The sequence below is a fragment of the Mustelus asterias genome, chromosome 1 (genome assembly GCF_964213995.1).
Source record: "Mustelus asterias chromosome 1, sMusAst1.hap1.1, whole genome shotgun sequence".
Classification (NCBI taxonomy): domain Eukaryota; kingdom Metazoa; phylum Chordata; class Chondrichthyes; order Carcharhiniformes; family Triakidae; genus Mustelus; species Mustelus asterias.
In genome coordinates, this window is record NC_135801.1 from 29,680,956 (window position 1) to 29,694,642 (window position 13,687).

Below are 13,687 nucleotides of genomic sequence, written 5' to 3' on the forward strand. Positions count from 1 at the left end.
ATATTGTGCAGTAATATAGAAGCTTTGGAATTTACGCATAACTGATATCAAGTAACCCATCAATATCATGAAGCCGTGGCTATTTGAGTCTAATTACAGAAAATGTTGAGGCTGGGGGTGGGGCTGTTGGAAGGAGGGTGGGATTTTCAAACTGCAATAAAATATGTTTACTTTGCAAATTGTGATGCAGGTGCATTTTTATTCCAGTGCAAATCAAGTAAAATCATGGCCAGACTTTACCTTCTCATATCTTCCTGGATGAAGAGTGCAATCATTTGCTTGGGGATGAGGAACGACAGTGTACTTTCAGCCATCTGTTCCCGTACACACAGCCACCTTCCATTAGTTGTGGGCAATCTGTAGACTTTCCAGATGATATTTTTAAACACTGCAAGAAAAACAGAGGTCAGTAAATATTAACAATAAAGTAATAATACTGGGCAGGCTATTTGGCTGCTGTCGCTGGACGTAAAATAACGCGTGATTCGTCAGTAACTGGTACAAATGATTTGTTTCATAGAATCTCTATATGTGCCATTTGGCCCATCGAATCTGCACCAACTCTCCGAAAGAGCATCTTTATCCAAGCCCACCTTCCTGCCCCATCCCTGTAACCCCACACATTTACTACGGCTAATCCACTTAAACTACACATCTTTGGACACTAAGGAGCAATTTAGCATGGCTAATCCAACTAACCCGCACATCTTTGCATTGTGGGAAGAAACCAGAGCACCTGGAGGAAACCCACGTAGACATGTGGAGAATGTGCAAACTCCGCACAGACAGTTACCCAAAGTCAGAATTGAACCTGGGTCCCTGGCACTGTGAGGCAGCAGTGCTAACCATTTGCCACACAACAGTTCATCCAAGTTATAGAATTTACATGTTCATGTAATGATATCAGAGATACATACCAAGCAATATACACATAGATCATCGAATCAAGAGCACGGAGACCGGCCCTGTGGTCCAAACTGGTCCATGCTGACCAAAATGCCCATCTAAGCTAACCCCATTTACCTGCATTTGGCCCACATCCCTCTAAACTTCTCCTATCCATGCATCTGTCCAAAAGCCTTTTAAATGTTGTCAATGTCCCTGCCTCAACCACTTCACAGACCTTCATAAATAGGCCAACAAGTACTTCCAGGATATACAGAATGAAAGATCTCAGTTTGTAAATTCTCGAGCCTAAAGAGAATATTCACTTATGCGGCTGTGCTCTGTCCTTACACATCTAATATCCTTCATTATTTTCAGTAGGTTTCCAGTCTGCAATTCCTCTCAGTTTGCAGGTAATTCTTTGTTACCAACTCAGAGAACAGGACATTTTTGAGTAATATTTCCGGGTTTTGAGTTACAACAACTGGAATTATCAGATTTTATTTCCAATGTCTCAAGTTAATTATTTTCGATTAAATAGACTCTCCAAGATAGAAAAACAGAAAACATTGGAAATATTCAGCAGGTCAGGCAGCATCTATGGAGAGAAAAGTTAAAGCTTCAGGTCAACAACAACTCGTCATGAAGCTCTCCATCTCAGCTGTCAGATCTGCTGAGCATTTTCTGCTTTCAATTCGATTTCCAACATCTGCAGTATTTTGCCTTTGTATTACAAAGTGTTGTTTGGCAAACCCAAGGTTTTTTTTAATGAATTTAGGCAGACAGGAGAGACTTATTTTATCATTATTGCATTTAACCATGATTTATCTCATTGCATTGGGTGTTTGGTTAACATTTTAAGCTGCAAGTACCATGATAAACTTCAAATATTACTATTCCTTTTTAAACAAAGTTCTGGTTTTACCATACCACCAGAAGTAAAACTGCAATAATTTCCAATTGGTCATATACTTAGGATAGAAAAATGGTCGGCTAACTTAATAGGTTGGGGCTTGGGACTTATGGCTTAGGTTGAGTATCTGAAGCTTCAGTGATTAAAACAAAACAATCCACAAAGTTAATATAAGAACATAAGAACTAGGAGCAGGAGTAGGCCATCTAGCCCCTCGAGCCTGCCCCGCCATTCAATAAGATCATGGCTGATCTGAAGTGGATCAGTTCCACTTACCCGCCTGATCCCTATAACCCCTAATTCCCTTACCGATCAGGAATCCATCTATCTGTGATTTAAACATATTCAACGAGGTAGCCTCCACCACTTCAGTGGGCAGAGAATTCCAGAGATTCACCACCCTCTGAGAGAAGAAGTTCCTCCTCATCTCTGTCCTAAACTGACCCCCCTTTATTTTGAGGCTGTGCCCTCTAGTTCTAGCTTCCTTTCTAAGTGGAAAGAATCTCTCCACCTCTACCCTATCCAGCCCCTTCATTATCTTACAGGTCTCTATAAGATCCCCCCTCAGCCTTCTAAATTCCAACGAGTACAAACCCAATCTGCTCAGTCTCTCCTCATAATCAACACCCCATATCTCTGGTATCAACCTGGTGAACCTTCTCTGCACTCCCTCCAAGGCCAATATATCCTTCCGCAAATAAGGGGACCAATACTGCACACAGTATTCCAGCTGCAGCCTCACCAATGCCCTGTACAGATGCAGCAAGACATCTCTGCTTTTATATTCTATCCCCCTTGCGATACAGGCCAACATCCCATTTGCCTTCTTGAGATTGATAAAGGCTATTCAGTTCATCTTTATCCCTCACCCAGAAAAACAACACCCTCCACTGCAACATTCAAATTCTTCTGATCTAGAAGTTGATTGCATAAATTGATCAGTATGAAGTAGAATTTACCAGTCGTACTTCTAAATCTACATATGATTTCAACTGTTATTCCCTGTTCTTACTTTCACAATTTCTGTAACATTTACCTTCGCCGCCCTCTAACATTTCTCATACGCTTCCTTTCCAGGTTGAAAAGTCGAAGTTCCCTCCAGCCTTTCCTCAAAACTCAGATTTTTGACATTAAAGATCAATCTTTTATCTCCTGGATGCACTGCCTCCAATACTTTGAGTGTCTCGCATCTGGTTCAACAACCAGGACTGGACAAATTACTCAACGTGCAACCTAATGAAAGTACTGTGGAATTTGACTGAGATTGTACTCTGCTGTTTTGACAATGTCCATTAGCTTTATTGAATGCTGTTCTGCATTGATTGGTCACGTTAAAGATCTACCAAAGCCACTAAACTTTTACAATTTCACCTTTAGCTGTTCCAATATATCAATTCAAGGAAGGCCTGTGTAATGGCAAAATACTGCAGATGCTGGAATCTGAAACAAAAACAGAAAATGCTGGAAAATCTCAGCAGGTCTGACAGCATCTGTGGAGAGAGAATAGAGCCAACGCTGAGTCAGGATGATCCTTCTCACTCCACAGATGCTGTCAGACCTGCTGAGATTTTCTGGCATTTAAGGTCTGTGCAATGTTCTTTTGGCAAACTTGAAATCTATAGCCTTCAACAAAATTTTTGACAACATCCCAGCAAAAATGTCAGTTTTATTTCATTTTCCCCAATTTCCTTTCACTTCCATGGTTTCCTTCTCTGTCCCAGCATCACTTCAATATTTTTATCTGACAAGATATTCTTCCTCATTTCTCCCCTCTGTTTCTACCTGCGAGCACTCAGTAACAAAAGTATTACTTCAATTTGCAAAGTACACAAAGTACTATCAGAAAGTGCAGTGAGTGTTGAATGATAAGCAGGCCCGAGTAGTCACGAGGGAGGGGAATGGTAAACTTTGACATATGAGGGTAAAATGGTAACACTAATGAATAAGAAAAGTTATGTTATGAGCAGAAATAAAAAGAACTACCACCAGCAGTGTTTGGGGAGAAGGTGAAATCACAGATTAACTGAGAACACGGTAACTATCCTTTTCCACAGGTCCTAAGATCAGATTTAAAACAAAAGCATGGAAATCTTTTTAAGTAGGCTTCCCCATGGAATCCCTATAATGCAGAAGGAGGCCATTTGGCTTTTTGGTCCATTGAGCCTGCACTGACAATCCCACCCAGACTCTATCCCCGTAACCCCACATATATACCCTGCTCATCTCCCTGACACTATGGGGCAATTTAGCATAGTCAATCAACCTAACCAGCACATCTTTGCAGTGTGGGAGGAAACCAGAGCACCCGGAGGAAACCCACGCAGATGCGGGGAGAATGTGCAAACTCCACATAGACTGTGACCAGAGGCTGGAATTGAACCCAGGTTCCTGGAGCTGTGAGGCAGCTGTGCTAACCAGTAATGGAAACAAAGACAGAGAAGCTTGCTTTTTCAAAATTGAAGTTTAGAAAACAGCACAGCATTCAGAAAAAGTGCGCTGGGCACACGTGCAAAACACGCCCATTCATGCCTTCACCAAACTTGCAACTCATGCACAAAGCAATAGTGGAAAACCAGACTTGTACTGTCCGGGATTCTTTCTTCAAAAAGGACTGGGCAGCCACCTTAGAAACCAGACAAAACTGGACAGCTGCCAACCTAGGTCAGACATCTGCACACGAACGAACAATATGTTGACAGCAGGATGTGGGATAAAGGAAAACAAATGTATTAGATAATTGAAGATTCGTCTAAGACATGTGCAGAAACCCTTCAATACACAAATACTAATTAGAGAAGCATAATGAAGAAGAAACAAACACTAAGCATTATGATTAAATATTATATTTCACTTCATCCGGTATGTTATTGTGAGATTTCCTGTACATATTTGTGCATGTTCAGAAGGTAGGAAGGTGCACTTCCAAAACACTATATAAATACTTGAGTTTTCTATAACTACCGAAGTTTCATTTCCCAACTTTTAACTTCTCAGTCATCAATTGCTCCACTTTAAATGATTACCCACACTACAGGAATGGTTCAAATTGGGACAGAGACTAAAGTCATCACAGTGGCAAAGTAATGTTCCCAGTGGGAGGCTTGAATACAAACATATCAAATGGAAGGCATTCTGTCTGCTTTTGTTGAGAAATGCTCCTGGCATACAATATGTCATCACAAAAACTTCAGGGGACCTTTCTGGAAAATCTTCCTGTTCCAGTTCATATTTCTGGTTGATAGCAAAAATTATTTGTCCTGCAGTTCTTTCCCCCAGTTTCTAGCTTTATTCATCACTATACTTTTTAAGTTAAATTAAAGTTACTTTAAGTATTGATATTTGTCTCTAACAAGGCCACAAAACTGCCCAAAGCGAAGAGAAGGGTCCTCAAAATGACTGAAAACAAAGGAAGAAGATAATGATGAATCGGAACAAATTTTACTGGTTACAAGGATGATAGCACACTCTTTGAATGTTAGGTAGATGATCATTCCTTTTGGAATAACGTACACTTGACAAAACATAAGAGTTAGGGATTGACCTTTCTGCCTTGAAACATTGTAAGAGATAAGGGAAATCCTAAGGTATTGCTGAAAAAAGCAGATATCCTGTCAAAGATTTTGGGCTTGCACTCATCTGGGCAGATTTACAAGAATACCAATCGCAAACAGAACAGCAATTTATACTGCATGGGAAGAGAGTACAGATTGGTTAGCAAGTGGAGGGCAACAGGTGAAGCCAGCTGTTTCACACTGCTAACATGCATGTCAACAATATTCAAGCCCTGTACACCAAACAACTATATGAAATCTCTAAAATTACACAGGTGGATGCAAGTCATCAACTGCCAGATTAACGATAGGATTCCATGGTTCTATTCTATCATGATGTGATCTCTTCCTGCTGGGGAGCACTTCGGCGGTCACGGGCATTCGGCCTCTGATATTCGGGTAAGCATTCTCCAAGGCGGCCTTCACAACACATGACAGCGCAGAGTCGCTGCGCAGAGACTGACAGCCAGGTTCTGCACACATGAGGACGGCCTCAACCGGGATCTTGGGTTCATGTCACACTATCTGTAACTCCCACAACTTGCCCGGACTTGCAAAGTCTCACTGGCTGTCCTGTCTGGAGACAATACACATCTCTTTAACCTGTGCTAATGCTCTCTCCACTCACATTGTCTGTACCTTTAAGGCTTGATTAGCTGTAAAGACTCGCATTCCAATCATTATTCTGTAAATCGAGTCTGTGTCTTTATATACCCTGTTTGCTATTTATGAGCAGATCTTCTACTCACCTGACGAAGGAGCAGTGCTCCGAAAGCTAATGGCGTTTGCTACCAAATAAACCTGTTGGACTTTAACCTGGTGTTGTTAGACTCCTTACTCTATTCTATCATGCAAGAAAGAGGCCACTCAGCCTATCAAGTCTGCACCAACTCTCCAATAGAGCATCCCACCCTGGCCCTCCATTCTGCCCTATCCCGAACCTCACATTTTTACCATGGCTAATCCACCTAACCTACACATTTTAGGACAGTAAGGGGCAATTTAGCATGGCCAATCCACGTAACCATATCTTTGGAATGAACAATTGGGAGTGGACCATTCTGGCCTTCTGAGTAACTGAGCCTGTTTGGACAACTCCCTCTAATTTTAAAAAAAATTAATGAATGAGCAGCACAGTGGCTAGCACTGCTGCCTCAAAGCACCCGGTACCTGGGTTCAATTCTGGCCTCGGGTCACTGTCTGTGTGGAGTTTGCAAGTTCTCTATGTCTGCGTGGATTTCCTACGGGTGATCCGGTTGCCTCCCACAGTCCAAAGATGTGCAGGTTAGGTGGAATGGCTATGCTATGTTGCCCCTTAGCGTCCAAAGAGGTTTGTGTTGGGTGGATTAGATGGAGTAAATGCATGGGGTTACAGGGATTGGGTGGGCCGAGGGAGATGCTCTTTCAGAAAGTTAGTGCAGACCCAATGGGTTGAATTAGCTTCCCACTGCACTATAGAGATTCTATGAAATGTGGCCAATGCTGACTAGGCAGCATTTATTGCCCATGAGAAGATGATGATGCCCCTTTAAGGAGTTAAGGAAATAGCAGTAAATCTCAAAATGGATGGTGTCAGATATCCAGGAATGGTGATCATTAATTTATCGCCACTGTGAACCATTTGTATCTGTCACCTATTACTCTAAAATAGACTTCCATCAATTGTCATCACACGCAAAATGTTGGGTTTCTGAAAGAAAGGATTAAATGTAATTTTGTTAAACGCTAGAATCTCCAAGTAGAATTACAATGCAAGAGGAGAGGGAGGAGTCTTCAGTCCACCATATATGGCAGCTCAAACATCTGCTCAGCATTCAAAGATCCTGCAGGTGTTGAAATCATGAATGTGTTTATCTGTGCACATAATGATGCAGAGTATCTTTCCCCATTGTTTTTTGATTTAATTTGTCACGTATTAGCATACAGTGAAAAGTACTGTTTCTTGCACGCTATACAGACAAAGCATTCCGTACATAGAGAAAGAAAGTAGCGAGCGCTGAATGTAGCGTTACAGTCATAGCTAGTGTGTAGAGAAAGATCAACTTAGTGCGAGGTAGGTCCATTCAAAAGTGTAATGGCAGCAGGGAAGAAGCCGTTCTCGAGTCGGTTGGTATGTGTCCTCAGATTTTTGTATCTTTTTTCTCGACGAAGGTGGAAGAGAAAACATCCTGGTTGCGTGGGATCCTTGAGCTGGCTGCTTTTCTGAGGCAGTAGGAAGTTAGACAGTGTCAATGGATGGGAGGCTGGTTTGAGTGATGGCCTTGGCTTCGTTTGTGATCCTTTGTAGCTTATTGCTGTCTTGGACAGAGCAGGAGCCATACCAAGCTGTGATACAACCAGAAAGGATGCTTTTTATGGTGCATTCGTAAAGTTGGAGAGAATCATAGGGGACATGCTGAACTTCCTTAGCCTCCTGAGAAAGTAGAGGTATTGGTAGGCTTTCTTAACTACAGTGTTGGTGTGGAGGGACCAGGGCAGGTTGTCAGTGATTTGGACACGTAAAAACCTGAAGTTCTTGATCATTTCTACTTCGCCCCCATTGATGTAGACAGGGACATGTCCTCCACTACGCTTCCTGAAGTCGATGACTATCTCCTTCATTTTGTTGACATTGAGGGAGAGATTGCCATCACACCAGTTCATCAGATTCTCTCTTTCCTGTACTCCATCTCGTCATTGTTTGAGATTCGACCCACTACGGTGGTGTTATCAGCAAACTTGAAAATAGAGTTGGAGGGGAATTTGGCCATACAGTCATAGGTGTATATGAATGGGAGTACAGTAAGGGGCTAATAACACAGCGTTGTGGGGCACCGGTGTTGAGGATGATCATGGAGGTGTTGTTGCTTATCTTTACTGATTGCAGTCTGGGGGTTAGGAAGTCTGGGATCTAGTCGCCGAGGGAGGAGCCGAGCCCCAGGCCACGGAGTTTGGAGATGAATTTCTTAGGAATAATGGTGTTGAAGGCTGAGCTGTCGTCAATAAATAGGAGTCTGACATAGGTGTCTTTGTTATCCAGGTGTCCCAGGGTTGAGTGCAAGGCCAGGGAGATGGCTGTGGGCCTGTTGTGGCAGTAGGCGAACTGTGGTGGATCCAGGCAATCTGGGAGGCCGGAATTGATTTGTGCCATGACTAACCTTTTGAAGCACTTCATAATGATGATGTCAGAGCCACCGGACAATAGTCATTAAGGCACACTGCATGGCTTTTCTTTGGTACTGGGATGATGCTATTGAAGCAGATAGGGACCTCAGATTGGTGTAAAGAGAGGTTGAAGAGGTCTGTGAATACCCCCGACAGCTGGTCCATGCAGGATCTGAGTGCTCTTCAGGGTATCCCAACTGGGCCAGTCGCTTTCCAATGATGACCTCGGATACATGTTCATCCAAGGCTTCTGGGGTGGAGGGCGTGCTCTCACTGACCTCTTGCTCAAATTGGGCATAGAATGCATTGAGCTCATTGGGGAGGGGTGCATCTGTGCCGGCGATTTTACGTGCCTTCATCTTGTAGCCTGTTATGTCTTGCAGACCTTGCCATAGTCGACGGGAGTCTGTGGCTAGCCTGGGATTCGAGCTTGGTCCTGTACTGTTTTTTGGCATCTTTAATGGATCTCCGTAGATCATATCTGGCTTTTTTGTATAGGTTAGGGTCGCCTGACTTGAACGCCTCAGATCTGGACTTCAGCAAGCAGTGGATATCCCTGTTCATCTATGGTTTCCGGTTGGGAAACACACGGATTTGCTTCTTTAGCACACAGTCTTCTACACACCGTAGTGGCATACTCGTTCAGGCTGGTTGCAGAGTTTTTAAATACTGACCAGTCTACTAACTTTAAGCAGTCCTGTAGGAGATCATCCGATTCCTCAGACCAACATTGCATGACTTTCTTTGATGGATTCTCCCGTTTCAGTTTGGCACCCAAAGTTCAGATCGCCAATAAAAGTGAAAACATTTTAAATTATTAACCAGCCATGCACATGCAGGGTTTCAAAGGAAAACTGGGATGAAGCAGTCTGGTGAAGAAAGATTATTTTAATCTTTGAAACAAAAAAAAATGCAAATTTTACAATCCCTCCCGCCAGCAGGATTATCCTGTCCTGGCGAAATCAATGGGCCTTTGAATGGCTCACCGCATCTTACAGCCCTGTCATGGTGGGGACGGGATTGTAAGATTTGACCTGTCCTGTCTTTATTATGTGGACCTGTGCAACACGGGGTTGAATTCTCCCGAATATCGCCAAAGGCCGATAATGGATGGGAAAAGCAGCGTTGAAGCCGTCGGCACCAATGGCAGTTTCCTCCGCAGTGTCATTCGGGACATAGAGTAGAAAAACTTAAGGGGCAGGCCCCGCAATATCATGCTCGCAGAGCCTGTTCAGTCAGCAACTTTGTTTTTTTGAAAATCGGGACACAATTTTTAAAAAGGTCGCCCCTGTGTAAAATGGTGAACCAGGAACAGCTTCCCTCCCCCACCCATGCAACCCCATCTAACTGACACACTAGGCACACCCCGGACACGGTCTCCTGGGGCAGTGCCAAGGGTAGTGTTTGGGCATGACTCTCTCCACCCTGAACAATGCAATTACTTGAGCTCCTTTGAGGATTATAGCTCTATTTATAGCTCTTGGGGCTAAAGGGATCAAGGGCAATTGGGCGGAGTGGTGGGGGAGAAGGGGGATCAGGATATTGAAATTGATGATCAGCCATGATCAAAATGAATGATAGAGCAGGCTTGAAGGGCTGAATGGCCTACTCTTGCTTCTATTTTCCATGCTTCTATGAGAGGCCTGCCTATCAGGTGCACACCTTGGGAGACTTGTAATTCACAGCAGTCAACCCCTCACGTCAATGTGAATGTGCATTCTTACTTGAGGGGGCGGGGGTGGGGGGGGGGGGGGGGGGGGGGGGAGAAGAGAGAGAACAGGCTGATGTAAATATATGGAAATGATGGTCCCAATGTTCAGTCCCGTTAAGTCACTGGCAGGAGGCAGGTACAATTGCGACATTGGCATGAAACATGATTTGGACATGTTGCAAGATATTCCGCTCTTGTCGGCGATCCCTCCAAATGAAAACCTTAACAACCCCGCCCCCCCCCTCCATGGTTAGTAGTCCCCATCCTCTCAATTTCATTTACACTCTGTTGGACACTGTGCCATGAAACACTCAAAATGAAGAGCTCCTTTCAACTGTTATAATGACTACAAACGATGAGTTCAGAAAGTGTCTGCACTGTATGGTTACAAAGACATTTCAGAAGGAAATTTAATTTGAAATTACAAGTACCAGATGGCTTTTACATTGAGTGATTAGAATTGAAATCGACTCTATTGCATAGAAAATGGAAAGAAACAGAATCAAATTTACAAACTTTGAGTTTTTTTGATTATCCATGAAATCAAAATGGTTTAAGAAAACCGAGAAAATTTAAAGCTGGGGTAACTTCACTTGGGAATACGGCCAAACAAGTGGCACAATGGCACAGTGGTTACCGCTGCTGCCCCACAGCTCCAGGGACCTGGGTTCAATTTCCGGCTTAGATCACTGTCTGTCTGGAGTCTGCACATCCTTCCCGTGTCTGGGTGGGTTTCCTCCGGGTGCTCCGGTTCCCTCCCACAGTCCAAAGATATGCAGGTTAGGTTGATTGGTCATGCTAAATTGCCCCTTAGTGTCCCAGGATGTGTAGGTTAGAGGGATTAACAGGGCAAATGTGTGGTGTTGAGAGGATAGGATCTGGGGTGGGATTGTTGTCGGTGCAGACTTGATGGGCCGAATGGCCTCCTTCTGCATTGTAGGGTTTCGATGATTCTATGAATGTTGGGTTGCAAACTTGCGTCGCCATTTCGCTCGCAGAACTTGCTAATCATCACTTTGAATCAGGGTTTCTTTTCAGCGCTCAACATGGTTACCTGAAATTGCCAGCTGCTTAATTTATCTTTCTAATTAGGATCTTCCCAATAGCTGTGGCATCCTATTGACCAATTTTAAATCACTGACAGGAATTATAGGAGTGAACAGCCTGGAGGGTGCAATTTCGAGTGAATACTCATTTAAAAAATATCAACCACTTGCCAGCGAATCATTGGTTAGTCTGTTTGGATTGTCAGCTTGAGAGTTTTTTTGGGACTTTTAGCAGCTGAACAGTAATCATTTATGATTTGGTGCATCAGAGCAGCGATTCTGACCAGGATCTCGGGCAAACATCTGATTGGCCTCAGTGGGTTTGGTGCCTGGACTGCCATTGTAGCTGGAGGGGCAGGAGATATTGTGACTCCAGAGAGCTGCAGCTGCAAAGGGAAGCAGGCCTTGTTCATTTTAGCATTCAAGACCAAGAGTACTTAGCTGCGGTTCACAAAGGAGTATTTAGTAATGAAATTACAGTTGTTGCAGCACCAATTGAAGCCAGCACACAGTCTTATGCATGAGGCTAACATTGTCACTATGTCCCCTACACCTCAGGGTCATTCTAGGTGACAACAGACAGCCCCTGCAGCATCAGCCAATCAACTGTACTTGTCTGCAAGCACAGTAAGAAGTCTCTCAACACCAGGTTAAAGTCCAGCAGGTTTATTTGGTGGCAAATACCATATGCTTTTGGAGCACTGCTCCTTCGTCAGATGGAGTGGAAATGATTTCCACTCCATCTGACGAAGGAGCAGCGCTCCGAAAGCTTATGGTATTTGCCACCAAATAAACCTGCTGGACTTTAACCTGGTGTTGAGAGACTTCTTACTGTGTTCACCCCAGTCCAACGCCAGCATCTCCACATCTTGTCTGTAAGCACCAGGTAATCAATGTGCTCATTTCTAAAGCCAATAACTTCATATCCTTCCGTATATCAGCAAAGAAGGAGGAAGAACAGTCTCTGGATCGGTCTATAATTCACATCACCAAATAAAGCAGGGTCTGATTCTACCCCATACCCATACACTCATTGAAGTTGGCTCACTTCACTAACACACACACACTCACATCAGGGGAAACTCTCAGAATACTACTGACAAGAGATTCTTTAAACTCCATGTGATTTAGCATGACACCAATCCCCAAATTCATGACTATTAACATCATGAAGGCATGAGGCCTATCCAATCATGTACAGGGTTGGGGGGCAACATGATGCTGACTTCAGCCTCATTGCTGCCACTGTGCATTAGTGATGGAGGAAAGGTGGTGAATGAGTTCCATACCTGCTGCTATCCCTGTTTATCATCCATTTCCCTTTGCAGGAAAGTTCCCCTTAGTCCCTGGCCTTGAAACTCCCTCTCCACCTGTGGCAGGGAACATCTGCTTGTCCTGCTGGGAGGCCTCCAAATTTCACTTGCTCTCCGCCGAACACCTTTGATCTCTCTAGGCCAGTGGTGAGGTGGGTGGGGGGGTTGCAGGGTGAACGTCAGAAGCATGTCTGATCCTGACCTCAGACAATGGCCCAAATCCTCCGCTCTCTGGATCTTGAGGGGCCAAGCATACGATGGAAGATGTCAGAAGCTGTAGAAGTCGTAACACACAGATCTATGTGGGAAATGCCTAGGAAATTAAATCTTCTGATGAGCAATATTCCCATAGCCTGGTATCCTGTGCTCCCAGGAGTTCCATCGGAGTTGGAGTCAAAAATTTGGGACAGATCCAGGCAACTTACCTTGATAGTTACCCAGGAAATGTTAGACAGTTTAGAACTGATCTAATACCTGGGTAAATCCACATTTCATCCCCAGATCATCGCACTCCCCCCGCCACCCCCTCCCCAGACCACCTGACTAACCCTCAACTACTCGCCCCCACCACACCGCGAAATGACCCGACTACCAGCTGAACACCCAACCACCACCAAACCCCCGCATCATCACCCACCTCAGTCACCAAACTACCCCCTCAACCAGACCAGACTATACCACCCCCTACCCCCATTCCCGTACCAGATCAGATCTGACTACCTCCCAAGTTATTAATCACCTATCACCCTACCCCAACCCAATTACCCCTAACCAGACCTGTATACGATCATTCCCCAACCAGGCCCTGAATACTAACCCCCCCCCCCCGCCCGACTAACTACTCCCTTGATCTAACTACCCCACCACAATCTGACCAACTCTCCCCGGACCAGGCCTGACTACTTCCTTACCTGACTACCCAATGATTACTGGCATTACCCACTCACTTACCTTGCCACTTCACCCATCCGCCACCTCATAGTTTCACCACTCTCTCACCTCACACACCTACCCTCCCAGTCCCCCACTCATCCACTCCTCTATTCACTAATCCACATTATATCATTTAAAAAATTGGACCTTATAGCAACTGTTGCGGTAAAACCCGCTCTCCCCCCCCCCCC

The 13,687-nt window shown here is 44.3% G+C and overlaps 1 protein-coding gene across 3 annotated transcripts in view; it reads right to left on the reverse strand.

Annotated features, from left to right (window-relative positions):
• inpp4b (inositol polyphosphate-4-phosphatase type II B) overlaps window positions 1-13,687 on the reverse strand; it is a 413,442-nt gene that overhangs the window by 195,412 nt on the left and 204,343 nt on the right. For all 3 annotated transcript variants that reach the window (XM_078210873.1, XM_078210864.1, XM_078210883.1), the window contains exon 6: window positions 241-388. In XM_078210873.1, the coding sequence (XP_078066999.1) occupies window positions 241-388 (148 nt within the window). The remainder of the gene's footprint in view (window positions 1-240; window positions 389-13,687) is intronic.